General features: G+C 34.6%; 1 protein-coding gene across 7 annotated transcripts; it reads left to right on the plus strand.

Moving 5' to 3' along the window:
• The first annotated feature begins 1,226 nt into the window (after positions 1-1,226).
• Positions 1,227-21,230, plus strand: LOC143207737 (putative fatty acyl-CoA reductase CG5065). 7 transcript variants are annotated; one of them, XM_076421503.1, is made up of 9 exons: positions 1,265-1,355; positions 6,299-6,749; positions 15,337-15,628; positions 16,537-16,853; positions 17,473-17,720; positions 18,201-18,381; positions 18,600-18,785; positions 18,904-19,164; positions 19,394-21,230. In XM_076421503.1, the coding sequence occupies exons 3-9, from the start codon at positions 15,350-15,352 to the stop codon at positions 19,473-19,475; spliced, it is 1,554 nt and encodes a 517-aa protein (XP_076277618.1). In that variant the 5' UTR covers positions 1,265-1,355; positions 6,299-6,749; positions 15,337-15,349; the 3' UTR covers positions 19,476-21,230. The 7 variants fall into 7 exon arrangements, with proteins under 7 accessions (XP_076277619.1, XP_076277618.1, XP_076277620.1 ...); XM_076421501.1 differs by lacking the exons at positions 1,265-1,355; positions 6,299-6,749 and adding exons at positions 6,769-12,296; positions 12,697-12,880; XM_076421504.1 differs by lacking the exon at positions 6,299-6,749 and having other exon boundaries at positions 1,227-1,355.
• The last annotated feature ends 41 nt before the right edge of the window (positions 21,231-21,271 follow it).

Consider the following 21,271-nt stretch of genomic DNA (forward strand, 5'->3'; position numbering starts at 1 on the left):
AAAGAAGAGAAGACCAAAAACTATTTAATTGATTTCCACCTCAATCCAAATAATAAATAATCTTTTATTTGCAAATAAGAAATAATAAATACATCATTTTTGGAATTATTTAAATAATTTTAATTTAAATAGAAAGTTTAGTTATTATTTGCAATTAAAATCACCTGTTTATTTATTATTTAATTATTTATTATTTCTTTCTCGTACTTTCTCGTTCTTTCTCATAAGCTATCCTTCCTTGCGCCCGAAACGTTCATCGTCATTTAAATTTTAAACTGTGCCGGCGACTGCGACTGTCCGCGTCCCTTCCTTTCCGACACGCTGTCCTTCCTTGCGCCCGAAACGTTCATCGACAATTAAACCACTAAATACAGTTGAAATTATATCGTGTTTGGTCTTTTTTTAATCAGTCTTGTAAAAAAATAAGTAATAATAAATAAGATTAAATAATGCCCAACTCTGTCCCACAATTCATAGTTAGGCATAAATTGATTAAAATTTTAATCAAGATTGATTAATTAATGTGTACGATTAAAAAATTAATCATTGAAAAATCAGCGATTGATTCACTCGATGGATGAAGTTAATCGTCAATCAATCGTTGATTAAAAGAAGAAATCATCGAAAAATCGGAGACTGATTCAATCGATTGATGAAGTTAATCGCCATGCGTTGTATCCATAAATTGTAATGAGGAGGGAGATAGACAGAGAGCGGACATGGAGAATTGACAGAAATACATCTCAACGAAAACTTAGTTTACATTTTGTTTAGTATTCATACAGTCTTGATTCCGCATTTCATTTCGAAGTTTCAGCAGTTGATCATTAATCAATTATCCGATTGACGATTACACTTGAAAGGAATGTAATCGTTAATCGCAATTAACGACTAAAGTAGAAATTTAACCGTTATTCCCAATTAACGTCTAAAGTAGAAATTTAACCGTTATTCCCGATATAATAAGTATTTAATCGTTAATCGCAAATAACGATTTATAAGTATTTAATCGTTGACCGTAATTAATGACTAAACTAGGAGATTAATTATTAATTGTGATTAACGATTGAAATAGAAATTTATTCGTCAGTCGTTGATTAAATTTTTGCCGAACTCTACCACAATTTCACCTTCACCGGGATCAGTGTCAGTTCACGTGCAGTCGGGGGTGTTCGCGCATCAGGCACGACGGATCAGTAGAAGGGGCGATTGTATTTACCTGCAGAAACTATTTAGAGGAGACCGATGCTGGGCCTGATCTCAGTTGAACAGGAAAGGTGTTACGAAGTGGTATCCCGTTCTTTAAGTTCGCTCTCTCTCCTTTGAATAGTGTACACGTACACAACCAGTGATCGGTAAGGACCTCGACTTCCTCGTTTTGATTCTCTCCATCTTCATACCGCGAAAACTTCATTTCTTCATTTCGGCGATTTACGCTCGATATATCAGTGATCGTCAGTCTCATGCGTTTTGTGACACAAGTGACAACGTGAGTTAAAAGTTAGTTGAAACTGTTAAAATGTGATTCGATCGGTCATTAATCAACTGCGGATTTTATGCATTTATCATAAAACTAGATTAACACTAAACCTACCGCCACCGGTCAAAATGACCGGTTCCAGAATTTTTATTTTGCAATTATTGATATGATATGGTTTCATGAAAAATGATGGTGCAGATATCTTTATTGGAACATGTATTACAATTAGGAGCCGCACAAAGTCTGCATAAAATTAATCTTGTCATTTTTATACCAGTTGCGTTTAAGGCTCGGTAAGTTTAGTGTTAATCAAACATAAAACTGTGAGGACATTCAAAGAATCGAACGACGTCGTATTGTTTTCTATTTATTAAAATTATTGCAAGAGAAGACGCATTTTTTTCTATTTTAAAGATCCACGTGTTTAATATTCCGTATAATTTTTTAAAATTATTGAGAGACGAAATAAATTTTTATTCCACTCCGCGATTGGTGCAGAAAATTTTTATTTTGAATGAAGATCCGCGATCTAGTGATTAATTTCAATTGAAGCTTGCGTGACTAGATGCACTGAGAAGATCAATGAATCTTGATAAAGTAGGTGAAAATGAATTTTTAACAAATGGCGAACATCCACTCACTTAATACGTTAATATCTAGTAAATATTCGATCTAACAACACGTAATATAACAGTAGTCGTATTTCTGTTTTCATGCTCTTTGTTTCTAAGGTAGAGCCCAAACGGTCTGACGCGGGTATGTTAATCGATACTGACACTTCCAAAATAAATTTGCACTATAATAAATAAATCACTAGAATGATACAGCATCTTCGTAGTCTTCGACACAGGAATAGGAAACCGTTTTATACCTAAGGTGTTCCGAATAAAAAATATTCAGTTATAATAAAAATGAGTAGGTGACATTGAAGACGGTAGAGAGATTAAATATTAGGTTGGAAAGAAAGTTCTTGAGGTTTTTATTATAAAATCAAAATAACAAAAATCGTAAGAACTTTCTTCCGACCTAATACATACAACAATATCTACAGTGGATCCAAAAACGATTTAAATATTACATTAACGAGAAATTCTCGATATCAGAACTTTGATAATTTCGTTGAAAAAAATAGTCCAACAATATACAGAGCTGTGCAAAAGAGAAAGAAGTATATTTAATAGAAAAGCGTAACAAATCAAATAAGAACACAGTAAGTTTTGAAAAAGGATTCCACTGTTTAATGGAATAGTTCTACGAATAAAAGTGTTATGTATTGCGGATTATCTAATACTTTAAATGCAATAAATCAGTCATTGTGCAATACAATTTCTACATGAAGATATTGTTTGTCATTATATCTTATAATTATACTGGGTGCTTTTTTTCTTTTGCACAGTAGTGTACGTGGTTCAATATTCATAAAAAAAAAACAAAATAAAAGACACACTTTTGGTCCAATATGTTACAAATTGAAGCGATAATATAAGGTACATGAAGGCCTTACTGCTGATAAGGAAGAAATTGATAGCAATATGAACAAGCCTTGCGAAAACAGCAATGAAAGAAATATGGCTGACACAAGAGAAAGGGGTTGCACGAGAATCATTACATAACCTTGTATATGCGTCCTTTCCTTGATGCAACGCGGAACAACTTTCTCGGTCAGCGTTCATGTAATGCACAGCTGTATTTATTAAGCCGGTTACTCAGGCTGATATCTCCCGGAGATCGTTTTTGGTAAAAAAAAGTGAAATTCGAAAACTGGTCCTCGCCGTCAAATAAATCGTTCGCATTGACACACCGAGGCCCGACATCGCGTTTGCAAATTTCTCCTGCACTTTTTCTCGAGGAATTTATATTACTGAATTATTCTTCATCTTCTTTATTTACACATTAAATAACATTGGAGTCGTTAGCGACATAGTAAATGGATACAATGTTTTTCTAGTTTAACCACTTGCCGTATTTTAACGAGTCACACTCGTGATGAAGATTTTAATCAAAGTCTAACAAGTCTCCTTTATTTACACATTAAATAACACTCGTGATCAAGATTTTAAACAAAGTCTAACAAGTCTTCCTTATTTACACATTAAATAACACTCGTGATGATGATTTTAAACAAAGTCTAACAAGTATGAATATTACCGCCTTTCTTTTTGAATGAAATAAAATTTGATTCATTTCTAATCAATATTTAAGCATTAAAATAAATGTAGCTATACGAAAAATATTTTTTTTTTCCTCTTCGAAAGACGTTTCAATCACTGTAACTGTGAAGAAAATATTACGGCAAGTACAATGGGTAACGAAAGTATTCGAACGTCCTTTAAAACAAAATAACTTTTTTATAATTGTACCAAACGACCTAATTTTTATAATCAATTAGAAGTATTGGTTTACGAAATGATATGCAAAAATTATTTTCAAAAAATTATAATTTACAAGGCTACATGCAAGAATAAAAGAGGCATTTTTTAAAAATCTTTTATTTGCGCCCATAATGAAAATTTAAAATATATGTTTTGTAGATCTATTATGTATAGTAGTTACACACATGCTGAAAATCTCATCGAAATCGATTGACATACACACGAGCTAAAAATCAGGTAGTTTGGTGCAATTATAAAAAAGTTATTTTGTTTTAAAGGGCGTTCGAATACTTTCGTTACCCACTGTATGTAGCATCGAACGTCATAAGTGACTCACTATACTTACATCTACATTTTTCGTGTGATCTAATCATGTGACATGTTATATGTATACACGATAGACTTACAGGTCCACACTTTTGCTATTATACTTCAGTATAAATTCTTTCATTATTACGTTCATGTCGTTTTTTACGTTACGCCGTCTCCTGATTTCATTTAGACAACAGTCAAATGTGTTCTGTTATGTACAAAAAAAGATTTTATTTTAATCTTTAATTTAAAAGATAATTAAATTCTCGGATTCCCGTCAGAATGAATGTGGACATTAAAATAGAGCCAATCTTAAACAATCCACGCAGCTGTTAATGATGTTCTTGAGGAGACAGTTGCGCCTCTTACGCAAGCCGAAAGAAATTGCATCTTTACCGTCGAATGTGCGCATAAAGAACTAAAGTGTTCCAACGTTGAAGTGAAACTCGGGGACGCAGCACGAATACTTAGACGCCGCCGCTGCAATTTGCAAGCAATTAAGAGAAGCAAATGTCGTTGAGATTAATTTCTCGAATCTCTTGAGAAGCATCTTTCAGCAAAGAAAAGCAGACAGAGCGGTAATGAAATTTGCGGAACAGGTGGTGCCAGCGTCTTTAATTATGAATTTCTGTTTTAAATCAGTCGTCGCGGGTGATTATTTCCTTTCATGTCATTACAACGTTGTCTAAACAGCACACACAAATGCGACGCGACGTTCCATTGGTTTACTTTTGCAATCATTCATTAAGTACGATTGCGTAGAGAATTACATTCACATCTGTGAGCTTTTACGCTGCGATGCAGAAGTATGAAAAGTGGATTTAATTAGAAACAGGAAGAAACGTCAAAATTACTAGATCGATCAATTTTTGTTTTCCTTTTCTCTGAAAGCAACCTTTATTAGCTGATAATTCAAATATTTTGGCAATTGTAAAGTCACTGTTCATAGCGGTTTTACTAATAAGCTGACACATTAGTTTGTTGCTTTTTTTTCAAATGAAATTATCTGTACAGCTGATCCAAAAACTATTTAAACACTATTTTTGGTTAAATTGTGATAATTTCGTAAAAGCAAATAGTACGATCGTGTCTAAAGACCCATTTTTTTACCTAAAAAATGTGCAAAAATTTTTCTCGTACTTTTAATTTAAAAATTCTGCTTACAGCAGTCTCATGAGGATTTATGCATCATCCTAGTACAGTAATCGGCTCATTAATCAAAAAAGCCAAATGTCGGCAGTACAACAATTTAGATTTCTTTTGAGAGACGAATTTCTTGACAACAATCAGTATTGAGTGCATGTTAAAATTCTATACAAATACCATTCAAATAAATAGATTTTAAGCATGTCATTAGTGAAAGAGCCGCACTCAAGTAGCACTGTAGTTCTTATTCGTACTTGCATAGTATTGTGACATACCTGTTGCTTCATTCAATCTGTAACCACCCCTAACCTACGCCATCCTGTAAGTAGCACCATCTAGTCGAGAAATCTATAACTAAAACAATTTGTTAATACAAAGACGCATTTACCATTTGGATTTATATTACCACCCAAAAATTGACCAAACAATTGTCACTTTATATTCAATTTCAATATTTTAGCCCCAGAGATTTATTATAACACTAGAACTACCGAACCCACCTAAATGACGAATTTGATATTCTCTATTTTGCAATTATTGAAATTGTACTACTTTGTCTCCCGACGTTCTACAAGCTGCTGCTTTCCTTCTCATAGGAACTGCGTGATGTTCTTTAAAGTGCCGACTTTCAACCCCAAAAATTCCTATGAAGCCATAGTAATTTAATTAACTTTCGGAGGGGCGAGGTGACAATTACGGTGACCAGGGACGAACTTGGGAATTCTGCGTCACATGTTAGTTGTATACATATACATCTCAATTTTTTTGTGAAAAAATCCAAGTTCTCAATGGAAACATGCAGGCCGTCGAATGTTACTTTAAACTTTTTACATCCTAAAAATCCGAATAAAATTCAGTTTATCTGAATACAAAGATTGGTGTCAGTCACATGTGACTGATGTGACAGCTAACGTGTTAAAGATAGTTCCGGCGTCTTCGGAAATCGGGTACGAATGTTTTGCAATAGTAATTTCGATTTTGATTGAAGTGAATGGTGGTGGTCACGACTATTGCAAAAGTATTGTATAAGAGACCGCAACAGGCCACATTCGAAAAGCAACCCTTGCGGGTGTCGTCATCTGCTGGTTGGCAGTTGCGCAGCCGCGTAGAATCACCTGACGATCGTCCTCAATGCCAGTGACGACCCTTCTGTCACTTCGAGAACCTCTTCAACGAGATATCTGTAAATCTCTATCGATATTATTCGGAAACGGAACGGTACAGAGGAGAATTGAACAGAGAGGGCTGTGTATCGTGCGAAAGGGGAAACGGTGAAGGAAAGGTGTGAGAGTGACAGTGGAAAAGTATCTCAAGGGCGATGTTTCGGGGTGCGCAACCCCGGCTTCACGAATTCCAAAGGTTACGAGCCTCGCATCTCGAAAGATCGAGGAAGAGGGACATATCGCACCGGGACGGTACTCACCCCCGTGTCAGATAGGGTGAGTTCTATTAAGACGTTTATTTCGAGCTTCCTTCTTTTCCTCGTCGTCGTTGTCGGCGTCATGTTTTCTCTTGATCGATAGTCCTGTGACCAGTGGAAAATTTATTGAATAAATTAAACTCCCATCGTTTTTCGCGGAGCGGAGCTTGGGTCCATTTTAACCGAGACAATAAAAATCGCCATTTCAGCCAGTTTAGTCCAGTTTGCTCAATTTTTCGAAAATCATCGCAATTAATAATCACTCTATCAGAAATAATAAAGAAACTAACGTGTCTAGGAAAAATACCTCGAAAAATACGTTTCACATATTTTGTAAATGGTCTTGAGGAATATCGAGGAGTATTGAGGAGAGTTAAAATTTATAAACATTCAAGACTAAGAAGAAGTGACCAATAGTTACTAGACCGCCAATAATTAAAAGTTCATTCATAACTACTCCCCATTCATAATTGTCCATTCATGATTTCAAGCAGTCAATGTCAATTACATACCATTAACTCTTTGCAGTGCGAATTTCTTTTGCGAGGGGTTAAAATAAATTCATTTTAGAATAATAGCCGGTCTTATATTTAAATTTTTTGAACTAACAACCAGTCTTATTTAAATACTTGAATACCTCGGAATAATTAAAATTGCTCTAATGTCAATGATAATGAAAAGTGTTCCATTTGTTAAAGTTTCAGAGGGTGGATTGAATAGAAGGGTGAAATTTGAAATATAATGCAAAGTAGATGGAAAAATGTAGACATGATAAAATCGTAGAATGTTTCGTTTCACTGACGTTATTCTATAGAACACATATGTATACTATACAAAAACGGTGAACGTTTCACTGACGTAAAAGTCAGACACCTTTCAAAGCGTCGAAACGTTTGGGGACGTTGCACATAATACGTTATAATCGCACCGTTTGAAAGTCTATAGGTCCACTATGACGATAAAGTACGATCTATAGTCTGCGTACAGAGTGAATCACACACATAAAAATACAGTGTGGATTACGTAAGTACTTCTAATAATTATAAGCATATGAGAAGACTGTCTAAAACGTGGCAAAATATTTTCTTTATAATTTGTAATTAGTACAATTGTGCAAAGTGGACTAGAACACAGTAATGTATAATACTTTGTAATTTCTGATTAGGGAATTGTCTGTCTACGTATAGTTGAAAAAGTAAATGTCAAATGTCTCTGGATGAGATAAATTCACATTTGAAAATTTTGTGAATACAATATTTATTACCACGTTTTTATTAGCTCGCTTTGTTTTGTAATGTGAACTTCAGTAAGTGAATTTATCCAACCCCATGTCTTTCATTTAAAATGTCAAATTTTAATCCAAATTTTAACAAAGTCATTTTTTTATTTTCAATTTATCCCTTTCTCACAATCAGAGTTACATTTTTCGGTATCTCACTTTTGCCATAATTTTCACCGTGTTCTGTATTCAAATGGTCCCACCTGGCCCTCTTTCACTCAAAAAGTGAAGTACGTTGTTGATCGAAGAGATATGTAGTACAAATTCGTGACAATTAATCTTTCCGACATCGAGAAATGTTGAACATTTTTTTCACGAGGCACAGCGTTAAATTATAGCGTTGATTACAACGAGAAATAATCGTGCGAGGGAGCGAGTTACATATGTATATCGATTCCTGCTCCACGACCACTTTCTCCTCGAGTCTCAAGGTATGCCAAAGAGCGTGCCGACGCAGCGGGTCGGTACACGATATCGTCGCGACGATATGCTGTCTCGACAGTGTCAAATACGTGCACTTGAGACTTGAGAGCAACGGTAAAGGACCACAGTCAACCTGTTACGCAAAGATTTGTTTACGAAGGAGGTACTGACAATGAGAGAAAGTCGTTGCACGCGTACGTTACACGATCTCGTTGAAGAGATCAGTTTATACGCACTTTTTAATAATCGACGTACTAGGTGTACAAATTAATTCATGACCCTGTTATCATGAATTTGTTGATCGTTTGCAAACATCTAAAACACTTTTCAAAATAATCTACAATCTACACCATTTTGCATGCATTTGTTCCATCTGCATTCGATGTACAAATTAATTCCTGCCCTTCTTTTTGTAAATTTATTGATCATTTGCCTTTATCTAAAATACATTCTACTTTTCGAAATAATCTACACCATTTTCTGCAAAGTTATTCCATCTGCATTAGGTGTAGAAATTAATTCCTAGCCTTCTTCTTGTGAATTTATTGATCATTCGCATACAGCTTTAGCACACTCTACTTTGCAAAATAATCTCTTGCTATGCATTTATTCCACCTTACAAGTAAGCAATGAACGAACTGCGGATTTTTATGCAAAATAGAAAGGTTGTAGGTCGATTGCCAGGAACAGGAATTAAATAAGAATGCACTCTTTCTTTGAATAGTTATAACAATAGTCGAATGTTATATAATGATGTCCTTAAATTCCTCTTAATATTCCTGTGATCTTTGACAATGGTCACAATTGTAATTCATGAAAATCGCGAATTAATTTGTATAATCTATAGAAATCGCCTACAATTTATCGATACGCAAAATTGGTCAGTTTAGAAATATTTCCAACGTCGACTATCAAAAGCTAGCCATTGCGTCTCGTCCATGACATATGTACATTGACTGCATTGAATGTAGGTTGTGGAATGGAGGACCGGTCGATATCTAAAGTAACCAAGTACAGGTCGGTCAATTCATTCCTAAAGGCTTTATGTGTTTTCTTGCCGCGTGAATAATCTTCCCACACCTATTGCAAAACATTACTATTCTCCGTTCATTCCCTCCGCAACAAAACAAATCATGCATAATCATAAACAAATGTAGTTCGATCGAATAGGTATTAGTGAACAGGAAGAAGTGCAACTGTAAATTTGCAATGTTGTATGCACATTTGTATACGTAGCACGTTTAGATTTTCCATAAATTACAGATACGTAACTACTAAGTAAGGAATTCCTTAGGATACACGTGCAGAAAATAAGAGAAGTTCCACAGTAAAATTATATTTCTTTGAAAAAATCAATACGTACGTTGCAAAACAAATAAAATTATATTTATTCGCGTATACTTTGATTCTAGATTTTTTACTTCCCAATTATCTAAATTAAAAAGATGGCATTATATAAATATATGTATTTATTAGAGCATATAAATTCCAAATAAGACAACACATGCCAGTTACTTTTAAGGCTCGGTAGGTTTAGTGTTTAATGAATTATAATTAATATACGCCGGTAAAACGGAAGATTTAGAGAAACCAGCGCGGAGTAACCTTGTCCTAGAAGAATGAAGCATTACATGACACAGACGGATGTCACTTTACTCGAGCGAAAATCGTCTTTTACTAAACGGATTACTTAACACGAGAATAGCTGGAGAGTTACGATTACTAAACGATATTTACGTATCTTTTGAAGTATTCATCACTGCGATCGTTTACGTGATCGGTTATCAATTTTTATCAAGTCCGAAAATTTTGCCTAAACGTATCCTAAACGTTTATATAGTATTTTAGAAATTAGTCCATATGAAGTGATATCTCCGTATATATGATATAAATCATAACTGTATGCGCAATTATTAAAAATGTCCAAAAAGATCCAAAGATTAAAAATGTGTAATACGCTTTTTACAACATATTAAAATTATTGAAGAAGGGAAGATATTTGTAGTTAGCTCCTGCTTCTTACAATTTATGCAGAAAATGCCCATTTTGCATAAAGATCCAGTAATTATAATCGAGTATAATTAACACACTCAGAAAGGCAGCGACTTTTACAAGTGATCAAATGGCAATGGCAATGGCTACATTTAGACAGTTGTTCACCAATGTTTTGAAACATATATGATGATACCCAGGATCTACGTAGCCAGATGATACCTTTGAAATATTTGATCAAAATGGATCCGTCAACAAAAAGTCGCTCGTTGTTGCTTCAGTATGAGAGCAGCCTAATAGCCGTCGACACTTCACGATTCATGAATATTGATTCTCAATGAAAAGGAAGCCAAACGTCGCGATTACCGAGCCATGCATAAGACAAACAAGTATCCTAGAATAGCCGATAGGATTAACACCAGATCGACGGAGCACTAAAAGTGACTATCGTACGCTGGTCTACAAAAATGAAAGAATTTATTTATTCAGACTTTTTATCGTAGTATTTGTCCAGAGACACAGAATTGAATAATTCCCCATAAATGTCTTTACAATTTTAGTAGTGCGATTCTACACCTACGATTTGGTCGAAAATGACTTAAGAAACTCCCCGCAAGATTGACCTTGGACGTGAAAAACTTGAATAAAAAAAATTGTTTTTCAATCGTGTTCTACCGGTCATGAAGACCACCTTTGTGAGAGGAACCATGGGCAGTAACTCGAGCGTTTTCTTAAAAATTGATGTTGAAGTTCCTATAATTTTTGGCAACTTCTTCGTTCATAATATTATTTTATTTTATAGTTAGGGAAATAGCAGTTTGGAGAATAGGATGGTAATCGAAAAGTTCTATTGATCACGTGTAACGTGTAATAGGATTTAATGTTCAGACAATAACAAATACGATGTTTAAACAACGAACAAAGAACGCGCGAAAGCGCGTAGAAATAACGCAAGACGATACTAAATGTATCACGGTAGCGAAACCCCGTAAATGCTCCGGGGAAAAGTCGGGAAATGGAAATTGGAGATGTTACGTGTTGTTGACGAAACAGCGGGGAATTACGAGTTAGTTCGGGAAATAGAGTATAAAAATTCAGTGCGAATTAGTGGAAGGCGACAACGGCTAGCAGAAATTCCAGATCGATGTGATTTTTAACGACGAAGTGCACCACACTTATGGCCTCCACGTTCACCAGATTTGACACCGCTCGACTTCCTCCTTTGGGGAGCAGTGAAAGATATTGTTTATCGCTCAGGTCAACAGTTCAGATCTGTTGAACAATTGAAATGTCAGAGCGAACAAAGGAGTTGCAAAAATTATGGGAACTTCAACATCATTTTTTAAGAGAACGGTTGAGTTGCGATCCATGGTTTCACTCACAAAGCTGGTTCTCATGACCAGTAGGACACGATTAAAACGACAATGTTTTGTGTCCTTGTTTCTTACGTTCAAGTTCAATTTTTCGGGGGGTTTCTTACGTCAATTTCGAACAAATTATAGGTATAGAATCGCGCTAATGGTGGCCGCGAATGTATAATTTTGTGAACCCTGTACAGTCGTTATTTAGTCTTATGTAAAAAATAGCAGTCTTATCTTTCGCTAATTGCAGTAAATGCAAACTTACTTTTTTTTTGTTGATACTGTATCTTAAACGTCTGTTATTAGTGACGTAGTCACCAATCACTACAAAACAGCGACATTTGACAAAAATGAAGAACTCAAATTCGAAACTGTGTGACAAGAGATTAAAACCTGCGGATGTTGTTCTTTTATTTTCGACTGTTTGAGACACACTTCCGTTTCATTTTCTTACAATCGACTTGGAGAATGTTTATTATGCATCAAAATCAGCAGTCTAATCATGTATTAGGTGAGTGCGAAAATAATGGCGAATTCTTGCACTTCGAATTTTTCACATCATATTTCTAATAAATCTTATTGCTCGTATTGTCTGTTATAGATCATTTTAAAGCTTATTTATTGCTTTTATAAAAAAGTAAAAAATAATTTCTTTCAATTATCAATTTTGCAGTTAATATTTTTATCTTTAGTTTTTGTTAGTGTTTAAATCTAGATGGATAGTTGATCTTTGTGTAAAGTTATAAATGTTCAACATCAATTACAAGATAGTAGGATTAATTCGAATAAAATAAAAATCAACTTCAAGTGAGAACTTAAACTGAAGAATTGTCTGAATTTGATGTTGAAAGTTCCAACATTCACTCGACAATAATTTCTTCGCGAGCCCACGTTTTTAATTTATGTTTAAGGGACAGTGTCGCGCATGTTTTACGATACTAACGAAATGTCAATCATTGGAAAAGAAGGATGTCAAGTTACGCAACAAACTTTGAAAGATACAATAACAATAGTCGTGTGGACAGTTGTGTTTTATGGTACAATGGTATCGCGTGGTGGTCATTTGTCGCATGTCGCGAACTTCACTTTTTCCTCGTAAGTTTTAAGAATTGTTTCAAGTTTGTACACGGCACTTTGTGAAAATGTTTCGAAAGATCGACTGATCAGTTTTTCAAGTTTATGATAATTATTATGTACTATATGTATAGAGGAACCAATTTTTTAAATTTTAAAGTGGTGAAAGTTACTTTGTCGAACAAGATCTGAAACTCAGAGGATGAATTAGTAATCGCTGTTTCTTGCAATGGATGCGGAACACTTTTATTTTGCATAAAAATCTACTAATAAGTATGTATCAAGAACTCGATTGAGAACGCTAAAAATAAGTTCATTTTTGCAATTGTCTGTTTAAAAATTACGTGCGATCTACTGCATACCTATAATATTACTATAACATATTAACATCGCTCAGTATTTTATCATTATTCGCTTTTAGTATGAAAGTTCCATTATAGTTGCTAAGCCAAGACATACTATATACTCGCGTGGCAGTGAACATGTTAGGGGATTTTCTCGTTGTAGGCACAATTCGTTTAGCTGTCAGTTTATATCACTTGTTGTCCAATAAATTTCTGTTGACACATTAACTGTCGCTTCCCCTGTCCATAAATATTAGAACAGCCAGTAATGTTATAAAACAATTGATATCTAAACAATGATGTGCAATTTATGCTGATATTCTAATACAGTAGGACCTCGATTAACCGGATCCCGATTATAAACAAATATGCGTTTAAATATGATTATATTATGAAGGGAAATAAATTCTCAAAAATAAAAAATTCATTTTGGAATATAATGTACATTTTAATTATTTCCCTCGGGTCTTGATTATCCATCGGGCCTTAATTTATCCGGGCTGTTGTCTCCCGATGAAGCCGGTTTAATCGGGGTCCTACTATATTACACTAGCAACAGTATGTATGTAGTGTGAGGTGGATACATGTGTGCGTGTGTGTGTGAGAGAGGAAAGGCGAACTGCGTGAATGCGAAACCGAGTAAATTTTTCTTGTAGCAGGCATTGCCCCGCTCGCGGGTCAGCTGACTGAGCGTTTAACAGCATCTAAAAAGTACGATGTTTTGTCGATCGCTCGGAAAAACGCGAGAACGAATCGCACCTAGAGCAAGCAACCGTTGGCCCGGATATTAGACAAAGGAGCCGGGCCATATAAAACAGGACAAGCGGGCGGCGCGATAGAGAGTTCGAAAGTCGTAGTCGAGTCAAGTCGAAAAGCCGTTGCAATAATAGTCTAGGAGCATTCTAAAGTAGTCGTTAATCGTTATATATCATTCGGTAAAATAAATGTTAGTCATCGTATCGTGTAAAATTATTCGTCAATTAACGCTGTGTACATAACTAGCCGAGTTTATTCCCACAGTAGATATATACGAATTGATTACACAAGTATTATGAATAACGATACAAATTCGAAATTGGCACGAATATAGTCTTTATATGAATATAGAATGTACAAAACTTCTTCATCTTCATTATTTTTTTTATGGGACTTTCACTAATTTATTTCTGGCATTTTTCTGATTAAAATAAGACCAAACACGATATAATTTCAAATTGTATTTAGTAGTTTAATCGACGATGAAATTTTTGGGCACAAGGACAGCGAACACGCGTACCATAAAACTGTGCCGGCGACTGCGACTCTCCGCATCTCTTTCTTTCCCATACGCTGTCCTTTCTTGCGCCCGAAACGTTCATCGTCAATTAAACCATTAAATACAGTTGAAATTATATCGTGTTTGGTCTTATTTTAATCCGAAAAATGCCACAAATATATTGGCCAAGGCTCGATAAAAAGTAAGTAATAATAAAAAAGATTTTATATTGGTATTACATTGTGAGGACGCGCGGGTCTTTGAATTGTGCCGACGAATGCGACTCTCCGCGTCGCATTAGTAGTGGTTCACATCGATATGTGTGAAGTGGAGGATATATATATTTTCGTTTATCCTGTACGGCCTTTTTGCGTTTATAGAGGACTTTATTATACATATAGAGATTTACTGTAGTTAGTTTAGTTTAGCTTTAGTGTTGTTAGATCCTAATTAAATATATTTTCTTTTGCGTTATCTTACACATGAACTTGTGTTGTGTGTGTGATTTTAACCAAAACCTTCCAATTCCCACACTAATAACGAAACAATTTTTTTCGCGCTGAAAAAAGGTTACATTAAAAGACATAGTATTTTTTACAGAATTCACCCTAACCGTCCTCAATGAAGTTTATTTACTGTAACATAAACTATGATAGACGCTCGATCTAGTAATTCTTTAATAACCGTTAAGATTTATTTCATCCCTTCCGTCAATAATTATAAACAGCGGATTATTAGCATTATGAATATAATATTAGCTGCATTCAGAACAAAATGCAACATAATCATTGTGATAAATCTTAACACTATTTAGTTCTTTAATTAAATAAATTTTTTTAATTTCGCATAGTTTTGTATTCCCTCATTTATTGTTTCAGATTGTTCAATGATATGTCTTCGCTGGACCAGCTATCCTCTAGTATGAGCGCCACCGTTGTACAAACGAACCAAGAGCAAAGGAAGGATGAAAGATTCATCCACGGAAGCTCCATCGAGGCGTTCTACGCCGATTCGGTGATACTGATAACCGGGGCGACCGGTTTTCTGGGAAAAGCTCTTGTGGAAAAGCTGTTACGCTCGTGTTCGCGTCTGATCGCCATTTTTATACTAATCCGCCCGAAGAGAGGTCAAACGGTCGATCAACGATTGACACGGCTACTACAAAATAGCGTAAACAACTTTTATACATATACATATACATCTTACCGTATTATCTCGTCTATCAAAATCAATTTCGTCATAATCTTTTGAATAACCATATTAATCACACTAAAGACAATTCTGATCTGCAATCCTTTTTCTTCCAATTTTTTCCCTTGACCTTATTATTAATCATGGAAAAGGACAACGTAATCAGATTTGAGTGGCAATCAACTACGCCTGAAAAATGGCCGAGCAAAATTAATTTTAGTTAATGTCTATTAACTCCAATCGACTTTAGCATCATTAACGTAGGGTTTTACTAAACGGGGTTTAGAAATTCTGCAGATATTGCTCATGGAAAGCTCTGACTTTTGTTTTTACAAAATAGGTACATATACTGTAGGGGTGTGCGAGACGAGTCGGGAAAAGGTCGAATCGAGTCGGGTCGGGTTCCAGAAAATTGCAAGATTCCCGAAAGAATCGAGTTTCCCGAAAATTTCGAAATTCCCAAAAGAATTGGATTTCCTGAAAATTTGGAGAATATGACATATGACACTGTTGAAAAGAATTCGTGATGGACAACATTCTTTCTATGAAAAGAATTGCGTATAATAATTAAATATTTCTATTATATTAACACTAAACCTACCACCACTGATCAAAATCACCGGTTCCAGATTTTTTATAAAAATAATTTCACAATAAATGATTCTATAGATATCTTTAGTGGAGCACATATTACAATAGGAGCTGCACAAAGTCTAAATAAAATCAATCTTATCATTTTCATAAGGGAACATGTACTAGTTACTTTTAAAGCTTGGTAGGTTGAATGTTTTTTAACTAAACATCCGCAGAACTTTCTGAACGACTTAGTATCATCCTGTAAAGTTATAACAACACTTGTTAGCACGGTGGAAATTGATTGTTGACAGGTCTTCGACAGACTCCGAACGGAAAATCCGTCCGCCCTTAACAAGATCCATCCTATGAAGGGCGATGTTACTATGTCGGACCTTGGCCTCTCGCCCGCGGACAAGGAAACGCTGATACAGAGAGTGAACATAGTATTTCATAGCGCGGCCACTGTGAGATTTGACGAGCCATTGAAAGTGGCCGTCAATCTGAACACGAAGGGCACAGATCGTATGATCGAGCTATGCAAAAGCATGAAAAACCTGATCAGCTTTATCCACGTTAGCACAGCGTATAGCAACGCGAATCTGAACGAAATCAACGAAGCCATTTATACGTAAGTGTCAATGCTGATCGTTGCTCGACCGTTGTCGATCCTTGAAGGGAGGACATTTTAGTAGATCGCGTTTCACAGCTGTGATCGTCTCTTTCTAGATCCTTGTGTGTCTGTCTTTTACATTCATATGCGATCATGGATTCATGGTTCACATGGATCATTTGATTTGGCTCAATCGTTTCTTTGTCGTTTAACCTTTTCAGCACTGAACTACGCGATATTCTTCTATTCTATTCTCATTTAGAGATTTCTCGATTATATGTGAATAATGTTGCAATATGTTGTAATATTAGAATCGTATCTTGTCTTAATAATAGTAGAATTAGAGTATCGAAAAATGTTCGTAAGTTTAAGAATTTGTTTAGAAACAAAAATTAACAATAGACCAATACTGTGCGCCTAAGACCGCACGACCGAAGTGAAAACTTCTATGGCGATTGCACAGATCGGCTACCCCGAGTTTACCCGAATAGCGTTTCACCTCAAAGCGTGACGGATCAGACTCATTCATTGTCTAGCAATTGTATACACGGTGCGCCTACAGAAGTTTTCACTTCGATCTACGGGAAATTTAGATTCGTGTTTTAATAATTTCGATCATTTCGATCATTTATTACAGCACAAAAGTGAAACCTTCAACAGTGATCGAAATGTGTGAGGGTCTAGACGACAGCACGATCGATATACTTGAAAAGAACATTTTGGAGAACCACCCGAACACATACACGTTCACGAAAAATTTAGCAGAACAATTGCTATTAGCGAAAGCTACGAAACTGCCACTGGCTGTAGTCAGACCCAGTATAATCGGAGCTGCGATGGAAGAACCTTATCCTGGATGGGTGGACACTCCTATTGGAATTACAGGTACTGTCTGCTCATATACTAACCGATTTAAATACTTTTTGTGAATGGTTTCTTTACCAGAAATGTCTGTAGAATTCAATGCGGTATAGTAAATCCCTGCTAGATAAAGGGATTTTCACATAAATACAAAAATAGAGCGTATACAGTACCCGCGTCGGCTTTTTTTCAAACTTTAACAACCATTTACAACTATTAGAAAATACAAAAATATATAATTGACTATATCGATGTATAAAGGAGAGTCCCCCTCTACCTTTTCACTCAAACCTGAACTTGTCTCGCATGTTTAATCTTCGCGTAACACCTAATTTTTCATCAATCATGCATTTTTACTAAAATCAATGTTTTCCGAAAACGCTGCGTGATAGAGCAATTTTACTTTCGGAATTTGGTGTTGCATAGTACAGTGTTATTGCCACATGATCTTGTATACGTAGTATACGCATACATACATCTAAAAGGATTGTTTGATTTTCGCAGGTATTTTAAAGGAAGTCGCCCGAGGTACCTTGAAATCAGCCCTGTGCTTCGCGGAGAAGGCCATCGACGTGGTACCTGTGGATTATGTAGTCGACACTTTGATTTGCGCCGCATGGCACCGTGCAATGGAACAGAACAATTCTATTAAAATTTACAACTGCACCGCGAAGAATCCCTTTGCGTAATGAACTAATCTTTTTATATAAATATTTGCTAACCACGGGAGCAATTCAGATCTCTCACGAATTACCATAATATGAATTACTATTATAATTATATTGCGGATGTTTCTAAAATACATAGTCTCTTAATCTTTCGTACACAGAGATGCTTATTCTACTGTATCCAATACTGAACTAATTTTTGATGGTAAAAACAATATGTATTCTTATTTTTCAGATGGGGTCAATTGCTTCGCTTTACAGTAAAATACGCGAGACTCGAACCGGTAACACATTTGGTATGGTATCCAGGCATCTCCCTCGCTAGGAACAAATTCCCAGTCGAGGTTTTGAAGTACACTTGTCAATATTTCCCAGCACTCGTCTATGATTTCTTCTATGGTCTTATGGGACATAAACCCGTGTAAGTATACGTATTTATTAAAAATGAATTAGCTTATTTCATTCTTACGAATGGGCATATCTTCGAATTCTTATGATTAGGTGCAAGCTTTCAAGTGATTAAAAAAATCGCGTTTCAGAATGCTGAAATACGCTAGACGACTGACTAGGACCATAGCTAGCGGACAATTTTTCGCAATACGCGAATGGAAATTTCACCAGAGCAATATGGACGATCTAACGAGAAAAGTGAAAACGCTCAAGGATTCTGATAACTTCAACACGTCCATGGACAATTTTGATTGGGACAAATTTACGCACGTTTACTTGCTAGGAATTAAAAAGTTCATTATGCACGACACGCCCGATAAACAGAATAAACAACGAGGGCGGCTGTCAATGTACGTACCGCAAGAAAATGTTGTTAAAAATTTGCTTCACTCGAAAGATAATTTTGTTATTCATAAGTAGTCGTAACGATCGGTTTCAAGTCAGTGTAAATTTACTTTTTCATTTATTCTCATCCGCCCACCTTTTACCAACTTAATTTAACCCTTGAAAGTCATAGTATTTATTTATATTCTTATTTACATTTACATGATGAGTTAACAATAATTCTTCTCATTCCAGATTTTACTTAATTCATCGTTTCATTCAAGTGTCCAGTGTAATCGTCTTGTTGGCGATAATATTACGGGTATTTGGTCGCTGACCAAAACATTCGACGATTTCGTTTAGACGAAAAAACTGTAAAATAAAAGATAGTTGTTGGCCGTTTCATCTTGCTATCGTCCATTACAGTCTGCCATGACTGGATATTTTGTGTACATATACAACGGTGTACGATACTAACCGTGCACGGGGTTAATTAATTTAGCTGGTATTTAATTTGTGATACTGCGAAAAATGTGCAGGGAAATTCTATTTTCCGAAAAGTTTGAATGAATGCTTTTCGATTTCACATACCGACTATGAAATATTATCAATATTTTAATTTACAGTATGTTATCATTCAGTTATGAAAATGATTTATTACTAATCTCAATGACCATCTTCAAGATTTTCAATCGTATTCTTCAACGCGAACTACTTCAAAGTTAACGATAACCAAAATATTAATCTCACAATCTTGTCAGTTATAATTTAAGCAATGAGTTTAGAATTTACAAAAACGGGAATATTTTATGTTGACATTGATAAAATATTTTATCCTTTACATGTATTTCAGTAGATAGTAATTTAAAGCAATTATTATTAAAGCGGTTTTTAAAGTATTCTATATATCAAAAAGTTTGCAAATAACTAATAAAAAACTTGGTAGAAGATAAGTGATTTTGTAAAAATATGCTAATCTTTAATTTGAAGCATAATGAAAATTACAAATTTGATTCTGATACAAAACGATCTAAAATAATTGTGTGTACTATATATTGTATATATCAACAAAACATTTAAGTAATTTATAACATTATATTCGATGAACATGTGTAATTTTAAAAGATTCTATTATTTTGGTAACATGTTGTCCAACTATAAGGAAAAAATACTATTTTTAATAGGTATAATGACGAAAGTAATATAAAAGGGGTAAGTTTTACTAACTGAATCTTGACCAATTTTATTCCGATAATATCTATTACTCAACAGTAAGGAAAAAATATCACGACAAATTTCGTATTTTATTTTTGTAAAAGTAGCTTTAGAGACTGGAAGACAAAAGGAGAATGTTCTATCATGAATCAAAGCTTGTAATTAATATTTTAAATCACGAATTCGATGTTATAGTAGGCGTTACAATCCTAAACTATTGTCTCTCAAGTTAATATATTGGGCAATTGATTCAAATGTCGTAGCACTAGTAATTAATATATTAGATGATTGCATAAGTTCGTGCCCGATTTGAAAATAAAATTCAATGGTTAAAGTTTAAAGAATACAAAATTTACTAATCAATTACACATATATAGTCAACATTCTTTTCTAATTGTAGAAAATTGAAACATTTTTTAATTTTAATTTAACCAATCTTTAAAATTTAACCATTGAATTTTATTTTCAAATCGGGCACAAACTTATGCAATCATCTAATACAATGAATATGCGTTTAAATAAAGTGTCTTTGTGCACTAGAAGACATTATAAAGCGGAAAACTCTATTTGACCGTCAGGAGACACACACCCATTTTTGTAACATAAGTATTACAAGATACTAAAATACACAAAATGAGAACGGTACACGTGTAGTAATTTTCATAATTACACGTATATAGCCACACATGGTTACATTTCCAATAGAAAGAAACCATCCACATAAGGAAAGAAAAATTGTTGCGAAGGAGAAAATATAATTTTTGTGAAAAGAGTTATATATTTTTAAATAATATAAAAATATTTAACGACTAAACAGTTGAAATTTTCGCCGGTACAATTGATATATGCATAATTACAATAAAATGTTGAAGTGAAAGATGTATTTTATTTTTACCATAACATTTTTATAAAACTATG

Source organism: Lasioglossum baleicum, chromosome 4, assembly GCF_051020765.1.
Source record: "Lasioglossum baleicum chromosome 4, iyLasBale1, whole genome shotgun sequence".
In the NCBI taxonomy this organism is placed as follows: domain Eukaryota; kingdom Metazoa; phylum Arthropoda; class Insecta; order Hymenoptera; family Halictidae; genus Lasioglossum; species Lasioglossum baleicum.